Below are 24760 nucleotides of genomic sequence, written 5' to 3' on the forward strand. Positions count from 1 at the left end.
TACCAGGTATTAGATGGAGCACAGAAATAGCTGTTTTAAATTTTATCGAAATCGGTTCAGATTTGGATATAGCTCCCATATATATCTTCATCCGATTTCGGGTTAATTGACCACCAAATGGCCAATATCATCCCAAATGGCCCGAATTTTGGCACATGTGACCGAGATTAGCCTTAAAGCAAATACAACAAATTTAGAGAAAATCGGTTCAGAAACGTCTATAGCTCCCATATATATATTCATCCGATTTCGGGTTAAATGTGCACTAAATGTCCACTATCAGTCAAAATTACCTGAATTTTGGCACACCCAACCGAGTTCGGCCTAGAAGCAAGTATATCAAATTTGGAGAAAATCGGTTCAGATATAGCTATAGCTCCCATATATATCTTTCATCCGATTTGGTGTTTAAGCCTCTCACATTCGTAATATGCACTACACAAGAATGATATTTGGTACCAGATATAAGATACAGAACAGAAATAGCTGTTTGTAATTTTATCGAAATCGGTTCAGATTTGGATATAGCTCCCATATATATCTTCATCCGATTTCGGGTTAATTGTGCACCAAATGGCCGATATAAGTCCAAATGGACTGAATTTTGGCACATGTGACCGAGATTAGCCTTAAAGCAAATACAACAAATTTGGAGAAAATCGGTTCAGAAACATCTATTGCTCCCATATATATATTCATCCGATTTCGGGTTAAATGTGCACTAAATGTCCACTATCAGTCAAAATTACCTGAATTTTGGCACACCCAACCGAGTTCGGCCTAGAAGCAAGTATATCAAATTTGGAGAAAATCGGTTTAGATATAGCTATAGCTCCCATATATATCTTTCATCCGATTTGGTGTTTAAGCCTCTCACATTCGTAATATGCACTCCACAAGAATGATATTTGGTACCAGATATAAGATAGAGCCCAGAAATAGCTGTTTTTAATTTTATCGAAATCGGTTCAGATTTGGATATAGCTCCCATATATATCTTCATCCGATTTCGGGTTAATTGTGCACCAAATGGCCGATATAAGTCCAAATGGACTGAGTTTTAGTACATCGGACCAAATTCAGCCTAGAAGCAAGTATATCAAATTTAGTGAAAATCGGTTCAGATATAGATATAGCAACCATATATATGTTTCATCCGATTTAGAGTTTTAGTCCCATACATTTGTAATATTCACTCCACAACCGTGATATTTGGTACCAGGTATTAGATGGAGCACAGGAATAGCTGTTTTAAATTTTATCGAAATCGGTTCAGATTTGGATATAGCTCTCATATATATCTTCATCCGATTTCGGGTTAAATGTGCACTAAATGGTCAATATCAGCCCAAATCACCAGTCTAGAAGCTAATACGTAAAATTTGGAGAACCCCGGTTCAGAGATAGCTATAGTTCGTAAAATGCACGATAGAATTAGATAGATTTTGATTTTGTACCAAATATCTCATAGAGCTCTGAAATGCCCTGTATAAACCTTTTTACGAGAGCTCTACTAAATATGCATAGTGGTGTAGGGTATCATATAGTCGGCCCCGCCCGACTTTTGAGCTTTCCTTACTGGTTTTTTTTTTTTGAATTCTAATATAATGTGTAGATTTTTTGGGTAGTATAAAGCGACAACGGATAAAACTGTTATTTATAGATTTTATGTATTTTTGCACACATGTATTTTTTCCCAGTAGGCAGGTTAAGTTCGAAAATGGGCCATGTAGGTCCAAGTTATCATATAGCCCCCATATAACGGTACCTCCCGATATTCGGTATTTTGATGATTTTAGCGACCTTATTCACCGGAATTATTTCAAATTTGGCATTTGAAGTTTGCAATGGATGCTACAGCCTAAGACAGAAAATTATCTGTGCAGGTCCACGTCTTACTGAAGCCCCCATATAACGGTACCCCCCGATATTCGGTTTTTGATGATTTTAGCGACATTGTTTACCGGAATCGTTTCAAATTTGGTATTTGAAGTTCGTAATGGATACTACATCCTAAATCAAAAAATGAGAAATGTAGGTCCACGTCTTCATATAGCCCCCATATAACGGTACCCCCCGATATTCGGTATTTTGATGATTTTAGCGACATTGTTTTCCGGAATTGTTTCAAATTTGGTATTTGAAGTTCGTAATGGATACTTCATCCAAAGTCAAAGAATGATCCATGTAGGTCCACGTCTTCATATAGCCCCCATATAACGGTACCCCCCGATATTCGGTATTTTAATGATTTTAGCGACGTTATTTACAGGGATTGTTTCAAATTTGGCATTTGAAGTTTGCAATGGATGCTACAGCCTAAGACAGAAAATTATCTGTGCAGGTCCAAGTTATCATATATCCCCCATATAACGGTACCTCCCGATAATCGGTATTTTGATGATTTTAGCGACCTTATTCACCGGAATTATTTCAAATTTGGCATTTGAAGTTTGCAATGGATGCTACAGCCTAAGACAGAAAATTATCTGTGCAGGTCCACGTCTTACTGAAGCCCCCATATAACGGTACCCCCCGATATTCGGTTTATGATTTTAGCGACATTGTTTACCGGAATCGTTTCAAATTTGGTATTTGAAGTTCGTAATGGATACTACATCCTAAATCAAAAAATGAGAAATGTAGGTCCACGTCTTCATATAGGCCCCATATAACGGTACCCCCCGATATTCGGTATTTTGATGATTTTAGCGACATTGTTTACCGGAATTGTTTCAAATTTGGCATTTGAAGTTCGTAATGGATACTTCATCCAAAGTCAAAGAATGATCCATGTAGGTCCACGTCGTCGTATAGCCCCCATATAACGGTACCCCCCATATTCGGTATTTTGACGATTTTAGCTACATTATAAACAGATTTTTCTTCAAGTTTCGCATTTAAATATTGTAATAATTTATGACAAAAGTTGCCTATGCAGGCCCACGTCGTCATATAAGAATTTGGAAATTGCCAAATTTGTACCAAATGGTGGAGGGTATTAAAAGTTCGGCCCGGCCGAACTTACAGCTTTTTTACATGTTTCTATATTGAAGTGTACATTTCTTATTGTTTTCAATTCTGAATGAATAATATTAAAAATAAAATGAGTGTGTAATACGATGTTAAATGGCGATCTTTCATGTATAAAATTGGCATCTAGCTTTCAACTCCAGGACTTCAGCTGAAAGATGCGAACACATTTATACAAACAAAAATGACCGAAAAAGCGTTATGGGGTTCACTTCAAAAAGTGGACCTGTTTCTTTCATATGACAATAATTCGTCCAATGAGAGCTCAAAATGCAAAACACATTGGGACTGCAATCCGTGAAATACCGACTATAAAGGACGCAAAATAGTACAGCGAATTCCTTCCAGAAAATTTTTCCAAACATTCAAGATACCTTTAATCGCTTTGGCAGGTCATGACATGGGTCATAACCCCCGATAACGGAACAACCCGATTTCAAGTATATTCTACATTTTAACCATATTTTTCGTACTAATTTTACCTTATGTTGATAATTTGAACAAACATCATTGCAAGAAATGATCATGTTTCAGTATCACCATCATATGATTTAAGGTATTTTCGTAGATTTGGGATGTACGTCTATATGAAATAAACTCCGAAATGTCAATCTGGGACTAATTCAGTCGGAAATTGTGGCAGAAACATGAAAAAATACGAAATTAGAAAGTAACACGAGACCGAACATTTCTTTAATCGTCATTGAATTACACTACGATGAAAAATGTGGTCTTTATTGGATCTCCATCGCACAGTTTAAATGACAAAAAATTTATGCCCAAAAGAGTATTTTTTTTTTGCTATTCTGACAACATTCTGACTTAAAGTATGAGGTGAACAAAACTAAATACCAAGCAGTACGGGATTTTAAACGTTGGAAATACAAATTCGAAATTATAGATCATTTGAATGAAAATGTTAAGCTTTTTACAACAATAAAAATTGAGCTGAATTTTCACATTGGGCTATTATAAATGTTCTTTATCATAAAGGTATTTAACACAAAAATTAATTCGTATTTAGTCATGGAGTCATTACTTATAATGAAAATTGTGCCGCTAACATAAGTCAGATCTGTGATTTATTATGCTTTAAAAAATACGCATTAAAGACTAAAAGTAGGGGCCGGCAACGCGGACCGGGCCAGATAGTCTGTATATATAAAAGAAAGTTGTGTTAGTTAATACGCTTATAACTTAAGAACCGCTGATTTTAACGATTCACACATATTCGGAATTGTCTCCTCTCCGAAAAGGATAATATCCAAAAAAATCGCGTAAAAATGTGATATATTAACATTTTCATTTTGACTTTTCAAATGTACAATAGTAATGTTTTATTTTGCATGATTTTTTTCTATTTTGACTGGCTTTTTTCTAATTTACATTTGTAGTGTTTTTTATATTTTATTTTTGAATTCGAATAATAAAACCAATTTATTTAATTGACTTGATTTCTTGAGAACTGAAATTGATGGCGGGTTACATGGAAGTGTAATACCGAATTATATGGTGGCGAAACGGAATAGATGATATCGAAATGATTTAACGCGGTCACACCAAAAGAAAGATAATTATTAATTAAAAGATAATTACTTTTTCAAATTCGCTAAAAAATCACGAAAAAGAGATCTCATTGCAAAAATTCTCAAATCGGGAAAAAATCGAAAAGATTTTCAGTGGAATCGAATTTTAAAATAATAGTAAGAGTCTTTAAACATTTGCTGTAATAAATCAGCGAACAAGTTGAAGATTTTTTCAATTTGTTATTCTTCTTTTGCATTTTTTTTAATTTGTATTATCATATTGAATTCAGTGGATTTTTTTGTGAACAAAATAAAGAATAATTTTTCACTATATACAATTTTTCAACAAAAAACTGAAATAAGTGCGAAATACGATGTTAACTGACATCTACCTTTCAACTATAGGGCCGACATCGTGGTTCATATGGAAGATGCGAACACATTTAAACAACCAAAAATGACAGAAAAAGCCTAATGGAGCTCATTTCAAAGCGTGGACCTACTTCTTTGATGTGACAATAATCCGTCCAATGAGAGCTCAAAATGCAAAATTCTTTGGGAGTACAATCAGTAAAATACCAAATATAAAGGACGGAAAATAGTAGAGCGAATGAGACTCTTAGTAAGAAAAGGATTTCTATCCTTCCAGAAATTCTTCACAAACATTCAAGATACCTTAAATCACTTTTGCAGGTCATGATATCGATCATAACTCACGATAAGGGTACATCCCGATTTCATATTTATATAATCATCATATGATTTAAGCTATTTTTGAGGTCTTGGCCACTTTTTTCATTGCTTGGCCCTTATTTGGCATCTTTGTCTCTAAGGGGTTAGGGAACCATCATACAGATAATTGCCACATAGGAATTTATTTAAGTAAAGTCCCCACATTGGAGTATCCCCAAGTCCACTTTCACATATAATGTGTGGTCAGAAAAGAAAATTTTGTATTCTATTGAATTTGTAACTCTCAAGAGAATATTGGTTGGAAACGTAGATTTGGGATATACATCTATATGATAACTAGCTGGCCCGGTCCGCGTTGCCGGCCCATAGTTTTTGTCTATTATGCATATTTGTCAAAGCATGATTATTCAAAGATATGAATGTTATAAATGTTCACGTACTGGACGATTAGTTTTTAATTTTTAGTCAAATGAGCAGTAATTTGGAATTTACTGTACTTTGTACAACTCGTAATTGAGGGCTAATTGATTTAAGAATAGGCAAAGTTAATTACTTTTTTGAACCCATTAGCACCTCAGATTGTGCATTAGAGTCCTCATAAGTCCCCCTAACCATGTCGGTCTGTTTGTCCACCAAAAGGTGGACTTGAGGGGATACTATTACATGGAGAAAATCCTAAAATTTGTAGATATGTTGAAATTTTTGTGTAAGATTTTCATCCGCAAATACTCATTTCCTTTGAAATATGGTAAAATGCGAAACATCGACCTACATTGAAAACTTTCTTCACCCCTTATAATCCAAGATGACAAATAGAGGCCAAATCAAAAATATAGCTATTTTACATCCATTACCGTAAGATGGGAATTAATTTTATTTGCCATTTAAATTGTAAGTTGGAGTCCATATTTTTCATCATAGTATAATTTAATGACGATTCAACAAATATTCGGTCCCGTGCTACTTTCTTATATTTGTAATTTGTTCATGTTTTCACAATTTATTTCATATAGATGTATATCCCAAATCTACGTTCCCAACCAATATTCTCTTGGGGGTTACAAATTCAATAGAATACAATTTTTTCTTTTCTGACCACACATTAGATGTGAAAGTGGACTTGGGGATACTCCAATGTGGGGACTTTACATGAATAAATTTCTATGTGGCAATTATCTGTACGATGGTTCCTTACCCCAGGGTAGCATAAATAAATTTTTTTAGTGGTCAAGATCAATATGGGCCCTACTCCGAAAATTTTATGCGAAGAGGTTCTCTACCCCCCTCAGAAACAAAGATGCCAAATAAGGGCCAAAAATAGAAGAAAATGGCGAAGACTCCAAAAATGGCTTAAATCATACGATGATTATTTATGATCGATATCATGACCTGCTAAAGCGATTTAAGGTATCTTAAATGTTCAGGCAGAATTTTTGGAAGGATAGAAATCCTTTTCTTACTAAAAGTCCCATTCGCTCTACTATTTTGCACCCTTTATATTTGGTATTTTACTGATTGTACTCCCAAAAATTTTTGCATTTTGAGCTCTCATTGGACGGATTATTGTCACATGAAAGAAGTAGGGCCACGCTTTGAAATAAGCCCCATTAGTCTTTTTCGGTCATTTTTGTTTGTTTAAATGTCTGCGCATCTTCCAGCTGAAGCACGATGTAGGCCCTGGAGTTGAAAGGTAGATGTCAGTTACCATCGTATTTCGCACTTATTTCATTTTTTTGGTGAAAAATTGTATATAGTGAAAAATTATTCTTTATTTTGTTCACAAAAAATCCACTGAATTCAATATGATATTACAAATTGAAAAAAATTGACAAAAGAAGAATAACAAATTGAAAAAATCTTTAACTTGTTCGCTGATTTTTTACAGCAACTGTTTAAAGATCCTTACAAAGTTTGTCAATAGAATGTACTTTTATTTTAAAATTCAATTCCATTGGAATTTTTTTTTCGATATTTTCCCGTTTTGAGAATTGTTGCAATGAGATCTCTTTTTTCGTGTTTCTTTTTAACGATTTTGAAAAAGTAATTTTCTTTTAACTTTGGTGTGACCGCATTAAATTATTTCGGTATCATCTATTCCGTTTCGCCACCACATAATTCGGTACTACACTTCCATGTAACCCGTTATCAATTTCAGTTCTCAAGAAATCAAGTCAATTAAATAAATTGGTATTAATATTCGAATTCAAAAATAAAATATAAAAAACACTACAAATGTACATTAGAAAAAAGTAAGTCAAAATGGAAAAAAGCATGCAAAATAAAACATTACTATTGTACATTTCAAAAGTCAAAAACATTTTTACGCGATTTTTTTGGATATTATCCTTTTCGGATAAGAGACAATTCCGAATTTGTATGAATCATTAAAATCAGTTCAGCGGTTCTTAAGTTATAAGCGTAGTAACTAACACAACTTTCATTTATATATATAGAAGATATGGTGGATAAAACTATTTTTACTCATTTAAATCACGCGAAATTTTTTTTCAGTTTGACATGCTATGTTGTTCTGTTAAATTTTTGATTTGGTCTCTATTTAACTTTGGCTATTCTTAATTCATTCAGCGCTCAATTATGAGGTGTACAAAATACAGCAAATTCTAAATTACTGCTCATTTGACTGGAAAATTTTGCTACGATTTTTATCATACTAAAAATTAATTTGATCCTTTACATGGGGATAAGATTGATATATACTAGCACATATATAATAGCACATCCACACCTTTGAAGCCCACGGCTTAAATATGGGTACAGGTATTTTAAAACACTTTTAATCGACCAGTACGGGAACACTTATATCAGTCATATCTGTGAATAATTATGCTTTGACAAATATGCATAATAGACAAAAACTACTGGCCGGCAACGCGGACCGGGCCAGCTAGTATATTTATATATATATACTAGCTGGACCGGTCCGCGTTGCCGGCCCGTACTTTTAGTCTTTAAAGCATAATAAATCACAGGTCTGACTTATGTAGGCGGCACAATTTTCATTATAAGTAATGACTCCATTATAATTACTCCAATTTTGATTATAAGTAATGACGTGATTATGAGTAATGACTCCATGACTAAATATAAATTAATATTCATGGCAAAAATTATAATTACCGTCGGTTTTAGATAATTTGAATAGCCTGATCTTATTTTTCAGCTATAGGCTTTAATTTGAGTGTTAAATACCTATATGATAAAGAACATCTATAATAGTCCCATGTGAAAATTCAGCTCAATTTTTGATATTGTAAAAAGCATTCAAATAACCTATAATTTGAAATTTGTATTTCCATCGTTTAAAATCCCGTACTGTGTGGTATTCAATTTTGTCCACCTCATACTTGAAGGCAGAATGTTGTCGGAATAGCCAAAAGAATTACTCTTTTGCTCCGATTACCGTAAGATGGGCATTAATTGTTTGTCATTTAAATTGTGCGGTGGAGATCCAATAAATTTACTTTATAATTTCGTATTTTTTTCATGTTTCTGCCACAATTTCCGACTGAATGAGTCCCAGAATGACATTTCGGAGTTTATTTCATATAGACGTACATCTCAAATCTACGTTCCCAACCAATATTTTATTGGGGGTTACAAATTCAATAGAATACCAAATTTTCTTTTCTGACCACACATTGGTTGGGAAAGTGGACTTGAGGGTATACTAATGTGGGGACTATACTTAAATAAATTCCTATGAGGATAATTATCTGTAAGATGATTTGCTACCCCAGGGTTTTTTACCCAGGTAGCCTCAAGACTAAGATGCGCACTATTCCGAAAAATAAAAATTTTATAAGAAGAGGTTTTCTTCCCCCTTAGAAACAAAGATGTCAAATAAGAGCCATTTTTTTGCAAAGATGGTTTCTTCTTAAATTATCAACATGAGCTAAAATTAGCACGAAAAATATGGTTAAAATGTAGAATATACTTGAAATCGGGTTGTTCCGTTATCAGGGGTTATGACCCATATCATGACCTGCCAAAGCGATTAAAGGTATCTTGAATGTTTAGGTAGAATTTCTATTTTGCGTTCTTTATAGTCGGTATTTGACTGATTGCAGTCCCAATGTATATTGCATTTTGTGTTCTCATTTGACAATTTATTGTCATATGAAAGAAGCAGGTCCACTTTTTGAAATTAACCCCATAACGCTTCTTCGGTCATTTTTGTTTGTTTTAATGTGTTCGCATCTTCCAGCTGAAGCACGATGTAGGTCCTGGAGTAGAAAGCATTTAACATCGTATTGCGCCCTCATTTAATTTTTAATATTATTCATTCAGAATTCAAACCAATAAAAAATGTACACTTCAATATAGAAAAAAGAAAAAGAATCTTCAACTGGTTCGCTGATTTTTTTTTGCGGCAAATTTTTAAAGGTCCTTATGAAGTTTGTCGGTAGAATGCACTATTATTTTGAAATTCGATTCCATTGAAAAATTGTCGATTTTCCCGATTTTAGAATTTTCATATAAAGCGACAACGGATTAAATTGTTATTTATAGATTTTATGTATTTATTGGGTATTACGAACAAATACATAAAATCTATAAATAACAGTTTTATAACCTACACATCATATTAGAATTAAAAAAAAACACTACAAATGTACATTCGAAAATAGAAGGTCAAAATGGAAAAAATATGCAATATAAAACATTACTATTGTACATTTTAAAAGTCAAAATGAAAATGTTCAAATTGCACATTTTTAGGCGATTTTTTTGGATTTTATTCTTTTCTGCCAAGAGGCAATTCCGAATTTGTCTAAATCGTTAAAATCAGACCTGCGGTCTTTATGTTATAAGAGTAGTAACTAACACAACTTTCTTTTACATACAAAGAGATAGATTTAAAAGTAGGCGCGTTCCTCAGCCCCTAAATAAGTACTTAGGGTTGGATGGAAAGCAAACAGCATCTCGTGTAATAATTTTCAAACCGATATCTTCACTATTTTGGCAAATATAAATATTTTAGATAAATCGTAATAGTGGGAGTAAAAGGAGGCGTGATTAATATTTTTTTCTTTAAAAACCTAACTCGGGGTATGACAAACGTTTGTACAAAAAATTATGCAAATCGGTCCAGCCGTTTTCAACTGATTCCGTTACCAACAAACAACAATTGATTTTTATATATATAGATATATTCATTCATCAAATAAATGTATTGAAAGAAATACTATAATAAACCAAAAAAAAAAGGAAAACGTCAATAAGTTTGAACAATGAAAACCGGCAAATGTGTAATGTAATGCCATTGTAAGCCAACATTTTTATCAAAGTTTAGGCTTTGTCGAAGAGAAAAGGTAAACGTTTGCAACTTATATTAGGATCCTAAAAATATACATTAAACACTAATAATATGGGCCAGCAACGGGGTTCGATAATTTCAAGCATCTTTCTGAAAACATAAAACTGGGTACTAAGTTTTATTACTTAAATTGGAATTTTATTTAATTAATAGCTTAACACGTGTAAACGCTTTCTGCATATATTGCATTACTCTAACACAGATCTAAGGTGGATAAGGTTGTGGTAAACAACACATGTAGTTTGTCTCTATTTACGTTATGTAAGTTCTCTTGCAATTTTTTCATGTCATCGCAAAATCAAACAGCATTGGGGTTAGAATACATAAAAGGGCTTTAGTGGGTTCATTTTTATACCCTCCACCTTGTAAAGGAGGGTATATTAACTTTGTTAATCCGTTTGTGACATCCCTAAATATTCGTCGTAGACCCCATAAAGTATATGCATATTCATAATCAGCATAAAATTCTAAGTCGATTTAACGATGTCCGTCTGTCTGTCTGCTGATATCCTGATACTGCCAACATTATTTGACGTAGAGCGTCAAAATTTAGCAGAACAATTTGTATTGTATCTAGGATGGTTGGTATTGGTATTTTGATGATTTTTGAAACATTTTCTCACGTATTTGTTTAAAAGTTTGTATTTGTGGGTCATAATGGGGCCAGCAGAACTTAATGTTTTCTTAATTGTTCTTTTATGAGAAAGACAGTCAACGACATATGCAAATAAAATTTGGTTAAAATTAGAAAATATATGGACAGAAAATATGTAGCCAAAAAATCAACATAGCTGAAATAAATGTTCACCATTATCCTATTTTATGCAAATTTAACGCAATCTGAATTATAAAAAGTCATTTATGAGATACTCGTGATTCTGAGTGATTTTCCACAAATTTTGCGTATGCATGTATTTATATCTATATCAATAAAAGAGGAAAATGTTTGTAGGTTTATAACTAATTTTTTTCTGAAAATTTCCAAGTATACTACAACATTGCCTGAAAGTAACATAAGCTATATACATTTTTTGAAAATCACTTGGAACTGGAGATATAGCATCAGAATAAAAATTGATATTATATGCACATATATATTTATATATTTTACTAGCTGGCCCAGTCCGCGTTGCTGGCCCGTAGTTTTAGTCTTTAATGCATAGTTTTTAAAGCATAATAATTCACATTTTTCAATTGATTTTGTCCTTATTTGCCATCTTAGCTTCTAAGGGGGTAAAAGATCTCATCACGCAAATTCTTCAATGTCAATGTTTCGGAGTAGCGTCCATATCAAAGTGCCTCCTGATTTTACCTATTTGGAGAGTTTTGATTATATTTTCGAATCGATTTGGTTTACTTTGGGGGTAGCATCTATTATAAACAGTTGATGTATACTTTCTAATATATGTGCTATATTACTTTGGTTTTAACCTCTTAAGTTAAAACCTCTGGCTGAAAAATAGTATTGACTTTTTGCGATGCTTATTTATTTCTATTTAGTCCATTTATACCAACAATTGTGCCACTTATATGAGCCAGATCTGTGAATTTTTATGCTTTAAAAACTATGCATCAAAGACTAAAACTACGGGCCGGCAACGCGGACTGGGTCATTTCAACCCGTAAATATTTTGCGAACATCTTCAAAAACAATAAGCTTATATTCTGACCCTAACCCAACACCCAAGCCCTTTGGGATTTTTATCTACCAACCGAAAAGTTTCCCAACCTCATGATTGTCTGCGGCGGAGGTTACGGTTACTTTTAAGGGTTATCAGTATTATAACTGTAGAATATATCCGTTTGGTTTAGGTATATATAATAATACCACTAAAAATTCGTCCTTTTGCATGTTTTTGTTACAAAATTTTACCGAATGAATTGTAATTTGACATTTAAAGTTTTCAGTATTGTGAAATCAATACCGGCAATAACTGTTTATTATTGCTTCTCCATTACGCATGGCCTTAATTTAAAAGTACGTTGAGATTTTAAATGTTTTGATGCTTTGAGAAGTATTTCTTAATCAAAATTGAAAATGTTGATATGGCAAATGTGCAAAATTTCTCGATTTTTTCGGATTCTTTTTTCAATAATTCCAAAGGCATTCTGAAATAAAAAATCTACAAAAAATTCCATATCAAAATAGAACAGTCAATTTTTTCAGTTCCGCGATTTTTTTAGAGGCTTTCCTCAAAAATTTCTTCCATAAAAAGGTTTCCACTATAATTTCAAATAACCTACAGAAAATTTGAGTCAAATTTTTATTTTCTAATATACTTTTTTAATTTTTTTACATATAGATTTAAAGAAGTAGGTTTGATCAGTTCCTCTGATACCAAATAGATACGAAGGGTTGGAGAGAGAGTCCAGATTACGTCGTATACTAACTGTGAAACAGTTATCTTCATGATTTTGGCTAATATTAGGATTTTAGGTAAATCGAAAAAATGGGCGTAAAATTGGGTGTGGTCCCTTTTTTGCATATAAACCTAACTCGGGGTGGGACGAATATTAAAAAAATTGTCATCCAAATCGTTCCAGCCGTTCTCAATTGATTCAATTACCAAAGAACAACAATCTGTATATATACAGATTAAAAAGTAGGCGTGGTCAGTTCCTCAGCCCCCAAATAAATAATTAGGGTTGGAGGGAAGGTCAACAGTATCACGTGTAACAATTTTCAAACCGATATATTTATTATTTGGCAAATATAAGGATTTTAGATAAATCGAAATAGTTCGCGTAAAAGTTGGTGGGGTCAAAATTTTTTTCTTCAAAAACCTAACTCGGTGTATGACGAACGTTTGTACCAAAAAATCGGTTCAGCCGTTCTCAACTGATTCCATTACCAACGAACAACATTTGATTTTTATATATATCTGCTAGTTGGCCCGGTCCGCGTTGTCGTAGTTTTTGTCTATTATGCATATTTTTCAAAGCATAATTATTCGCAGATATGACTGTTATAAGTGTTCATGTACTGGTCAATTACTTTTTAGTCAAATGAGCAGAAATTTGGAATTTACTGTATATTGTACACGTCATAATTGAGGACTGAATGATTTAAGAATAGCCAAAGTTAATTACTTTTTTAAACCCATTAGCAGCTCAGATTGTGGATTTGAGTCCTCATAAGTCCCCCTAACCATGTCGATCTGAGTGTCCGCCAAAAGGTGGACTTGAGGGGGTGCTATTACATGGAGAAAATTCTAAAATTTGTAGATATGTTGAAATTTTTGTGTAAGATTTTCACCCCCAAATACACATTTTTAGCCAAATCCTTTGAAATATGGTAAAATCAGGAAGTACCTTTATATGGGCACTACTGCGAAACATCGACCTACATTAAAAACTTTCATCACCCCTTATAATCCAAGATGACAAATAGAGGCCAAATCAAAAATATAGCAGAAAAACATAGCACGTCAAACTGAAAAAAAAATTCACGTGATTTAAATAAGTAAAAATATTTTTATCCACCTCATAATTGAAGGCAGACTGATTTCAGAATAGTCAAATATAATTTCTATTTTACACCCATTACCGTAAGATGGGAACCAATTTTATGTGTCATTTAAATTGTAAGTTGGAGACCCCATAAAGTCCATATTTTTCATCATAGTATAATTCAATGACGATTCAACAAATATTCGGTCCCGTGCTACTTTCTTATATTTGTAATTTGTTCATGTTTCCACAATTTATTTCATATAGATGTACATCCCAAATCTACGTTCCTGATATTCCCGATATTCTCTTGGAGGTTACAAATTCAATAGAATACAAAATTTTCTTTTCTGACCACGCATTAGATGTGAAAGTGGACTTGGGGATACTCCAATGTGGTTACTTTATTTAAATAAATCCCTATGTGGCAATTATCCGTATGATGGTTCCCTACCCCAGGGTAGCATAAATACAATATTTTAGCCAAATCAATTGATGAATTTGGTCAAGACCAATATGGGCCCTACTCCTAAAATTTCAAATTTTATGCGAAGAAGTTCTCTACCCCCTTAAAAACAATGATGTCAAATAAGGGCCAAAAAAGTGGCCAAGACCTCAAAAATAGCTTAAATCGGGTTGTAGCCTTATCCGTGAGTTATAATCGATATCATGGCCTGCAAAAGCGATTTAAGGTATTTTTGTTTGTTTAAATGTGTTTGCATCTTCCAGCTGAACCACGATGTAGGCCCTGGAGTTGAAGGGTAGATGTCAGTTAACATTCTATTTCGCACTTATTTCATTTTTTTGGTGAAAAATTGTATATAGTGAAAAATTATTCTTTATTTTGTTCACAAAAAATCCACTGAATTCAATATGATAATACAAATTGCAAAAAATTGACAAAATATGAATAACAAATTGAAAAAATCTTCAACATGTTCGCTTATTTTTTACAGCAAATGTTTAAAGATCCTTACAAAGATTGTTAATACAATGTACTATTATTTTAAAATTCGATTCCATTATTTTTTTTTCGATTTTTTCCCGATTTGAACATTTTTGCAATAATATCTCTTTTTCGTGATTTTTTAGCGATTTTGAAAAAGTAATTATCTTTTAACTTTGGTGTGACCGCGTTAAATTATTTCCATATTATCTATTCCGTTTCGCCACCACAAAATTCGGTACTACACTTCCATGTAACCCGCCACAGTTTCAGTTCTCAAGAAATCAAGTCAATTAAATAAATTGGTATTAAAATTCGAATTAAAATTCGAATTATTCGATTTTTTTCCATTTTGACTTACTTTTTTTATACCCTCCACCAAAAAAAGTATGTAGGGTATATTGAGTTCGTCATTCCGTTTGTATCTCATCGAAATAATCATTTTAGACCCAACAAAGTATATATATTCTTGATCAGCGTAAAATTCTAAGACGATTTAGCCCTGTCCGTCCGTCCGTCTGTCCGTCAGTTGTAATCACGCTACAGTCTAAACGAATTAAGATAGGAAGCTAACATTTTGCACAGATCTCTCTTTTGTCTGCAGGCAGGTCAAGTTCGAAGATATTTTCGATATTTTAATGATTTTAGCCACATTTTTCAATGGAATTGTCTGAAATTCCACAAAAGGTGTCCCTTGTGGACATTTTACCACTTCAAAAAGAATTGTCTATATAGGTCCACGATATCCCCCACATAACTGTACCCCCCGATATTCGGTATTTTGATGATGTTAGCCACATTTTTCAATGGAATTGTCTTAAAATCCACACAAGTAGTTCCTCGTGAGTACTTTACCCTCTGAGAGAGAATTGTCTATACAGGTCCACGATATCGTATATCCCCCATATAACGGTACCCCCGATATTCGGTATTTTGATGCTTTTACCCACATTTTTTATCGGAATTGTCTGAAAATCCACACAAGGAGTTCCTTGTGGGTACTTTATACCTCAGCAGAGAATTATCCATATAGGTCCACCATGTCGTATAGAACGGTACCCCCGATATTTGGTATTTTGTTGTTTTTAGCCATATTTTTCAACGGAATGGTCACAAGGGGTTCTTTGTGAGCACTTTATCCCCCGATAGAGAATTCTCTATATAGGTTAACGATAACGTATAGCTCCCATATAACGATACACCGCGATATTCGGTATTTTGAAAATCTACACAAGGAGTTCCTTGTGAGTACTTTACACGCAGACATAGATTTGTTTTTTTGTCCATTTTGTTTTTTCAATTTGTAATATCATATTGAATTCAGTGGATTTTTTTGTGAACAAAATAAAGAATAATTTTTCATTATATACAATTTTTCACCAAAAAAATGAAATATGTGCGAAATACGATATTAACTGACATCTACCTTTCAACTCCAGGGCCTACATCGTGCTTCAGCTGGAAGATGCGCACACATTTAAACAAACAAAAATTACCGAAAAAGCCTAATGGGGCTCATTTCAAAGCGTGGACCTACTTCTTTCATGTGACAATAATCTGTCCAATGAGAGCTCATAATGCAAAATTTTTTGGGAGTACAATCAGTAATATACCAAATATAAAGGGTGCAAAATAGTAGAGCGAATGGGACTTTTAGTAAGAAAAGGATTTCTATCCTTCCAGAAATTCTTCCCGAACATTCAAGATACCTTAAATTGCAGGTTATGATATCGATCATATACAGCCATCGTATGATTTAAGCTATTTTTGGGGTCTTTGCACTTTCTTCTTTTTTGGTCCTTATTTGGCATCTTTGTTTCTAAGGGGGTAGAGAACCTCTTCGCATAAAATTTGAAATTTTCGGAGTAGGGCCCATATTGGTCTTGACCACATTAATCAATTGATTTGGCTAAAATATTGTATTTATGCTACCCTGGGGTAGGGAACCATCATACGGATAATTGCCACATAGGAATTTATTTAAGTAAAGTCCCCACATTGGAGTATCCCCAAGTCCACTTTCACATCTAATGCGTGGTCAGAAAAGAAAATTTTGTATTCTATTGAATTTGTAACCTCCAAGAGAATATCGGGAATATTAGGAACGTAGATTTGGGATGTACATCTATATGAAATAAATTGTGGAAACATGAACAAATTACAAATATAAGAAAGTAGCACGGGACCGAATATTTGTTGAATCGTCATTGAATTATACTATGATGAAAAATATGGACTTTATGGGGTCTCCAACTTACAATTTAAATGACACATAAAATTGGTTCCCATCTTACGGTAATGGGTGTAAAATAGAAATTATATTTGACTATTCTGAAATCAGTCTGCCTTCAATTATGAGGTGGATAAAAATATTTTTACTTATTTAAATCACGTGAATTTTTTTTTCAGTTTGACGTGCTATGTTTTTCTGCTATATTTTTGATTTGGCCTCTATTTGTCATCTTGGATTATAAGGGGTGATGAAAGTTTTTAATGTAGGTCGATGTTTCGCAGTAGTGCCCATATAAAGGTACTTCCTGATTTTACCATATTTCAAAGGATTTGGCTAAAAATGTGTATTTGGGGGTGAAAATCTTACACAAAAATTTCAACATATCTACAAATTTTAGAATTTTCTCCATGTAATAGCACCCCCTCAAGTCCACCTTTTGGCGGACACTCAGATCGACATGGTTAGGGGGACTTATGAGGACTCAAATCCACAATCTGAGCTGCTAATGGGTTTAAAAAAGTAATTAACTTTGGCTATTCTTAAATCATTCAGTCCTCAATTATGACGTGTACAATATACAGTAAATTCCAAATTTCTGCTCATTTGACTAAAAAGTAATTGACCAGTACATGAACACTTATAACAGTCATATCTGCGAATAATTATGCTTTGAAAAATATGCATAATAGACAAAAACTACGACAACGCGGACCGGGCCAACTAGCAGATATATATAAAAATCAAATGTTGTTCGTTGGTAATGGAATCAGTTGAGAACGGCTGAACCGATTTTTTGGTACAAACGTTCGTCATACACCGAGTTAGGTTTTTGAAGAAAAAAATTTTGACCCCACCAACTTTTACGCGAACTATTTCGATTTATCTAAAATCCTTATATTTGCCAAATAATAAATATATCGGTTTGAAAATTGTTACACGTGATACTGTTGACCTTCCCTCCAACCCTAATTATTTATTTGGGGGCTGAGGAACTGACCACGCCTACTTTTTAATCTGTATATATACAGATTGTTGTTCTTTGGTAATTGAATCAATTGAGAACGGCTGGAACGATTTGGATGACAATTTTTTTAATATTCGTCCCACCCCGAGTTAGGTTTATATGCAAAAAAGGGACCACACCCAATTTTACGCCCATTTTTTCGATTTACCTAAAATCCTAATATTAGCCAAAATCATGAAGATAACTGTTTCACAGTTAGTATACGACGTAATCTGGACTCTCTCTCCAACCCTTCGTATCTATTTGGTATCAGAGGAACTGATCAAACCTACTTCTTTAAATCTATATGAAAAAAAATTAAAAAAGTATATTAGAAAATAAAAATTTGACTCAAATTTTCTGTAGGTTATTTGAAATTATAGTGGAAACCTTTTTATGGAAGAAATTTTTGAGGAAAGCCTCTAAAAAAATCGCGGAACTGAAAAAATTGACTGTTCTATTTTGATATGGAATTTTTTATAGATTTTTTATTTCAGAATGCCTTTGGAATTATTGAAAAAAGAATCCGAAAAAATCGAGAAATTTTGCACATTTGCCATATCAACATTTTCAATTTTGATTAAGAAATACTTCTCAAAGCATCAAAACATTTAAAATCTCAACGTACTTTTAAATTAAGGCCATGCGTAATGGAGAAGCAATAATAAACAGTTATTGCCGGTATTGATTTCACAATACTGAAAACTTTAAATGTCAAATTACAATTCATTCGGTAAAATTTTGTAACAAAAACATGCAAAAGGACGAATTTTTAGTGGTATTATTATATATACCTAAACCAAACGGATATATTCTACAGTTATAATACTGATAACCCTTAAAAGTAACCGTAACCTCCGCCGCAGACAATCATGAGGTTGGGAAACTTTTCGGTTGGTAGATAAAAATCCCAAAGGGCTTGGGTGTTGGGTTAGGGTCAGAATATAAGCTTATTGTTTTTGAAGATGTTCGCAAAATATTTACGGGTTGAAATGACCCAGTCCGCGTTGCCGGCCCGTAGTTTTAGTCTTTGATGCATAGTTTTTAAAGCATAAAAATTCACAGATCTGGCTCATATAAGTGGCACAATTGTTGGTATAAATGGACTAAATAGAAATAAATAAGCATCGCAAAAAGTCAATACTATTTTTCAGCCAGAGGTTTTAACTTAAGAGGTTAAAACCAAAGTAATATAGCACATATATTAGAAAGTATACTGTTTATAATAGATGCTTCCCCCAAAGTAAACCAAATCGATTCGAAAATATAATCAAAACTCTCCAAATAGGTAAAATCAGGAGGCACTTTGATATGGACGCTACTCCGAAACATTGACATTGAAGAATTTGAGTGATGAGATCTTTTACCCCCTTAGAAGCTCTATATCTCCAGTTCCAAGTGATTTTCAAAAAATGTATATAGCTTATGTTACTTTCAGGCAATGTTGTAGTATACTTGGAAATTTTCAGAAAAAAATTAGTTATAAACCTACAAACATTTTCCTCTTTTATTGATATAGATATAAATACATGCATACGCAAAATTTGTGGAAAATCACTCAGAATCACGAGTATCTCATAAATGACTTTTTATAATTCAGATTGCGTTAAATTTGCATAAAATAGGATAATGGTGAACATTTATTTCAGCTATGTTGATTTTTTGGCTACATATTTTCTGTCCATATATTTTCTAATTTTAACCAAATTTTATTTGCATATGTCGTTGACTGTCTTTCTCATAAAAGAACAATTAAGAAAACATTAAGTTCTGCTGGCCCCATTATGACCCACAAATACAAACTTTTAAACAAATACGTGAGAAAATGTTTCAAAAATCATCAAAATACCAATACCAACCATCCTAGATACAATACAAATTGTTCTGCTAAATTTTGACGCTCTACGTCAAATAATGTTGGCAGTATCAGGATATCAGCAGACAGACAGACGGACATCGTTAAATCGACTTAGAATTTTATGCTGATTATGAATATGCATATACTTTATGGGGTCTACGACGAATATTTAGGGATGTCACAAACGGATTAACAAAGTTAATATACCCTCCTTTACAAGGTGGAGGGTATAAAAATGAACCCACTAAAGCCCTTTTATGTATTCTAACCCCAATGCTGTTTGATTTTGCGATGACATGAAAAAATTGCAAGAGAACTTACATAACGTAAATAGAGACAAACTACATGTGTTGTTTACCACAACCTTATCCACCTTAGATCTGTGTTAGAGTAATGCAATATATGCAGAAAGCGTTTACACGTGTTAAGCTATTAATTAAATAAAATTCCAATTTAAGTAATAAAACTTAGTACCCAGTTTTATGTTTTCAGAAAGATGCTTGAAATTATCGAACCCCGTTGCTGGCCCATATTATTAGTGTTTAATGTATATTTTTAGGATCCTAATATAAGTTGCAAACGTTTACCTTTTCTCTTCGACAAAGCCTAAACTTTGATAAAAATGTTGGCTTACAATGGCATTACATTACACATTTGCCGGTTTTCATTGTTCAAACTTATTGACGTTTTCCTTGTTTTTTTTTGGTTTATTATAGTATTTCTTTCAATACATTTATTTGATGAATGAAGGAAATTTCGCATATTCACTTGTATATATATTTTTTGATATTTTTAGAGCTTTCGTCCTCGATAATGATTTCAAAATCAAAGTAAACACTCACTGCAAGAATGTCAATATAGGCTCACGTCACGGTCTCTTATAAGTGTTTCTAATGTCCTGTGTACATGGCTTTAATTTAACTATTAAAAGTAAGATCTCATTGGTTTATATATGTTAGAGATACCATAAAGTATGTAAAAGAGTAGAAATATTTGTCGATTAAATTATGTCCGTGTGCCTCTCCGCTCGCCATCATTCTTTGAATGATTGATGTTACATCATTTAGATATAGCTCTCATACAAAATTATCTCCTAATATTCTTCGACTAAATGTGCTCTAATTTGGCATTTGATGATTTCAGTACAATTAAATCTAGTTCTTTAATACTAGTTCCACCCTCATAACCTGCCAATTTGAGTTATTTTGAAGGATTCAAATGTATTTTCGAGGTTATAAAGCCTTTGCCAAAAAAAATTGCAACAAAAGTCCTATTTATGATTTATTTCCTATTTACCAATACCTCTTTACATTCGTTATATCATCGTATACAATACATTTTCAAACTTAAATTATTAGTATTCTATAAAGGACTTAGCAACTTTTTCCAAATCAATTCAGTTTTGTCAACCTCATGTATTCTCGATCAATGTTAAAACCTGCAAATCGCAATTAAGGCGCATTATTTTGGTTAACAATATTCCTAGGATGATTGTTTAAGTTTAATACTACCATTAAAAATTCGCCCTTCTGCATGTGTTTGTTGCAATTTCTACCGAATGAATTGTTATTTGACATTTCAAGTTTTCAGTGTTGTTAAATCTATTCCGTCAATAACTGTTAACTGAATTTTTCCATTCAGCATAGCCGTAATTTAAAAGTACGTCAAGAGTTTGAGTGTTTTGTTGCTCTGAGAAGTATTTTGTAATCATTTGTTTTGGCATGACAACCATATAGCGCCATAAATAAAAAATGCAAAATTTCCCCTTTTTTCGGAATTTCTCAATAAGAATTTTCAAATTCAATGGCATTCTGAAACAATTCTGCACAAAATTCTATATCAAAAAATATCTTTCGATTTTTTAAGTTTCGCGACTTTTTTAGAGGCTTTTCCCCAAAATATTCTTTTGTATATTTTGTATATAGATTTAAAGAAGTAGGCGTGGCCAGTTCCTCTGACCCCAAAGAGATACTTACAGTTGAATGGAGTGTCAACAGTACCTCGTATACTAACTTTCAAACAGAATCTTTGTAGCGAATTAAATAATGATATTAAAAATAAAAGCAGTGGAATAGATCTGTAATAATTTAAAATCATTTTTAAGATTGAAACTTTGCATATTTATGGTAATATAATTTTTTTCTTTTGTTTTTTTTTTTCAAGTTGTGCCCCTAATATGATGCGGGATACATATTCACTTGGCGGAAGTGTAAGTGGCGTGCGTCCACCGAGTATTTTACTACCAGATGTCTCACCAATACCACTTAGGCCTCCGATGACTCCCTTGTCACAAATGCAGGACATGAACTCTGTGGGAGGAAATCGAGAATCACGATCCCTGTCGAACAACAACAAAATGACGACACGTTCGGTTAGCCAAGAGTCAGTGTACACAATATTGATACGCTTACCGCCAGATGGGGCTAGCGCTGGAAATGGAATTGATATGGCACCGTCTATAAAAATGATTCACGAGGATTCACCAATAGCCCCCACAAGTCTACTTCCACGGAGAACATTGCCATCGAGGGATTCAGAATATAGTCTGCCATTGGGTCGTAGAATGTCTCACATAGCACCAGATGTTCGCATCCCGTTAAATGCAAAAATTATACCCAAGCCATTGGGTAAAACTACACATGCCATAGCTCGACATGCTGGCAAGAAAAAGAAGAAATCCCAAGAAAAACGACAAGAATCAAAAGCAGCAAAGACACTATCAGCAATTCTTTTAAGCTTCATTATCACCTGGACACCGTACAACATTCTAGTCTTAATTAAACCACTAACTACCTGTTCCGACTGCATACCCAACGAGTTGTGGGAATTTTTCTATGCCCTGTGCTACATCAACTCGACTATTAATCCCGTTTGTTATGCCCTTTGCAACGCATCTTTTCGAAGGACATATATACGGATTCTTACGTGTAAATGGCATACCCGCAACCGCGAAGGAATGGTTCGTGGAGTTTACAACTGATTACCGCGTATAAATGTATTTATATTAAAAATATTTCGAATATAAATGTACATACCCACACACCATACACCTTAGTATAAAGACATTTTATTACAATTGAATTTGGTGCGTTTGACACTTATTCTCCATGGATTACGTTTAGGGAGCATTTATTCTAAATTTAGAGTTGAACTCGAATGGAAGCATGCTCCTAGCCGAAAATTTAACACAACCATCCATCCGTTCACCCCTCCTCTACACCACCATAGCATTCATATAATATGACTGATTACACATCCCAACTGCTCAAGAACACAGCGAGGTGAATTTGAGAACTATTCTGTAACTCCAGTACCGTGGAGAAAAAAATATTAACTATAAAGTAACACGAAGACATTAATAAAATAAATTTAAAAAAATTAAAAGTTACAAGAAGCAATGTGTTTTAATTGTTGGCTTAAATGGGTAAATTTCTCCAATGGAGGAATGTCAAAAGTATTTCTAAGTCGTATCTGATACTATGTACCGAAAATCATTGTTTTAGAGTTAATATTACGGCTTTGAGAGCCATACAATTCTAATCGGTTGAAAGTTATATGTGGGAGCTACATCTATATTCTTGCCGATTTGAAAGAAATTTGGTAGATATTGTTCCCACCATATCTAGCATCTAAAAACGAATTTTGCCAGTTCTACCTCGTTCCTGCGATTTTAGGCCTTAAAAAGATGCAGTTGGTCCCATAGTGCAACGTCAAGAAAAATATGAATTAAGATTGATAAAGATTGGCCTTAAAATAAGCATATTGCTTCAACAAATATTACACGTTCAAAGCCTAAGATGTATTTTTTCCTATATATATGCAAATCAATTGTTGTTCGTTGGTAATTGAATCAGTTGAGAACGGCTGGACCGATTTGCATAATTTTTTGTACAAACGTTCGTCATGTCCCGATTTAGGGGGCCCACTATTTACTAAAATCCTTATATTTGCTAAAATAATGAAGATATCGGTTTGAAAATGATTACACGAGATATTGTTGACTTTCCCTCCAACCCTAAGTATTTATTTGGGGGGTTTGTGAGGATCTGAGCGCGCCTATTTTTTATTGAATTGAATCAGTTGAGAACGACTGGACCGGTTTGGATAATTTTTTAAATGTTCGTCCTACCCCGAGTTAGATTTTTATGCAAAGAAAAAATGACCACGCCCATTCGATTCGATTTACTTAAAATCCTAATATTTGCCAAAATAATGAAGATATCTGCTCCACAGGTAGTATGCGACGTACTCTTGACTCTCCCTCCATGTATCTGTTTGGGGACAGAAGAACTGGCACGCCTACTTCTTTAAATCTATCTTCTATCTATATATATAAAAATCAATTGTTGTTCGTTGGTAATGGAATCAGTTAAGAACGGCTGAACCGATTTGCATAATTTTTTGTACAAACGTTCGTTAGGTTTTTAAAGAAAAAAATATTGACCACGCCTACTTTTACGCCCACTATTTCGATTTATCTAAAATCCTTATGTTAGCCAAAATAATAAAGATATCTGTTTGAGAATTCTTACACGAGATACTGTTGGCTTTCCATCCAACCCTAAGTATTTATTCAAGGGCTAAGGAACGCGCCTACTTTTAAATCTATCTCTCTATATGTAAAAGAAAGCTGTGTTAATTACTACGCATATAACATAAAGACCGCCGGTCTGATTTTAA

General features: G+C 33.3%; 1 protein-coding gene across 2 annotated transcripts in view; it reads left to right on the plus strand.

The window, feature by feature from the left end:
* LOC101893103 (muscarinic acetylcholine receptor DM1) overlaps positions 1–23464 on the plus strand; it is an 80940-nt gene extending 57476 nt beyond the window's left edge. For both annotated transcript variants that reach the window (XM_059124974.1, XM_059124973.1), the window contains one exon: positions 22244–23464. In XM_059124974.1, the coding sequence (XP_058980957.1) occupies positions 22244–23060 (817 nt within the window). In that variant the 3' untranslated portion in view covers positions 23061–23464. The remainder of the gene's footprint in view (positions 1–22243) is intronic.
* The last annotated feature ends 1296 nt before the right edge of the window (positions 23465–24760 follow it).

This window comes from Musca domestica, unplaced genomic scaffold (assembly GCF_030504385.1).
Source record: "Musca domestica strain aabys unplaced genomic scaffold, Musca_domestica.polishedcontigs.V.1.1 31, whole genome shotgun sequence".
Taxonomy (NCBI): Eukaryota; Metazoa; Arthropoda; class Insecta; order Diptera; family Muscidae; genus Musca; species Musca domestica.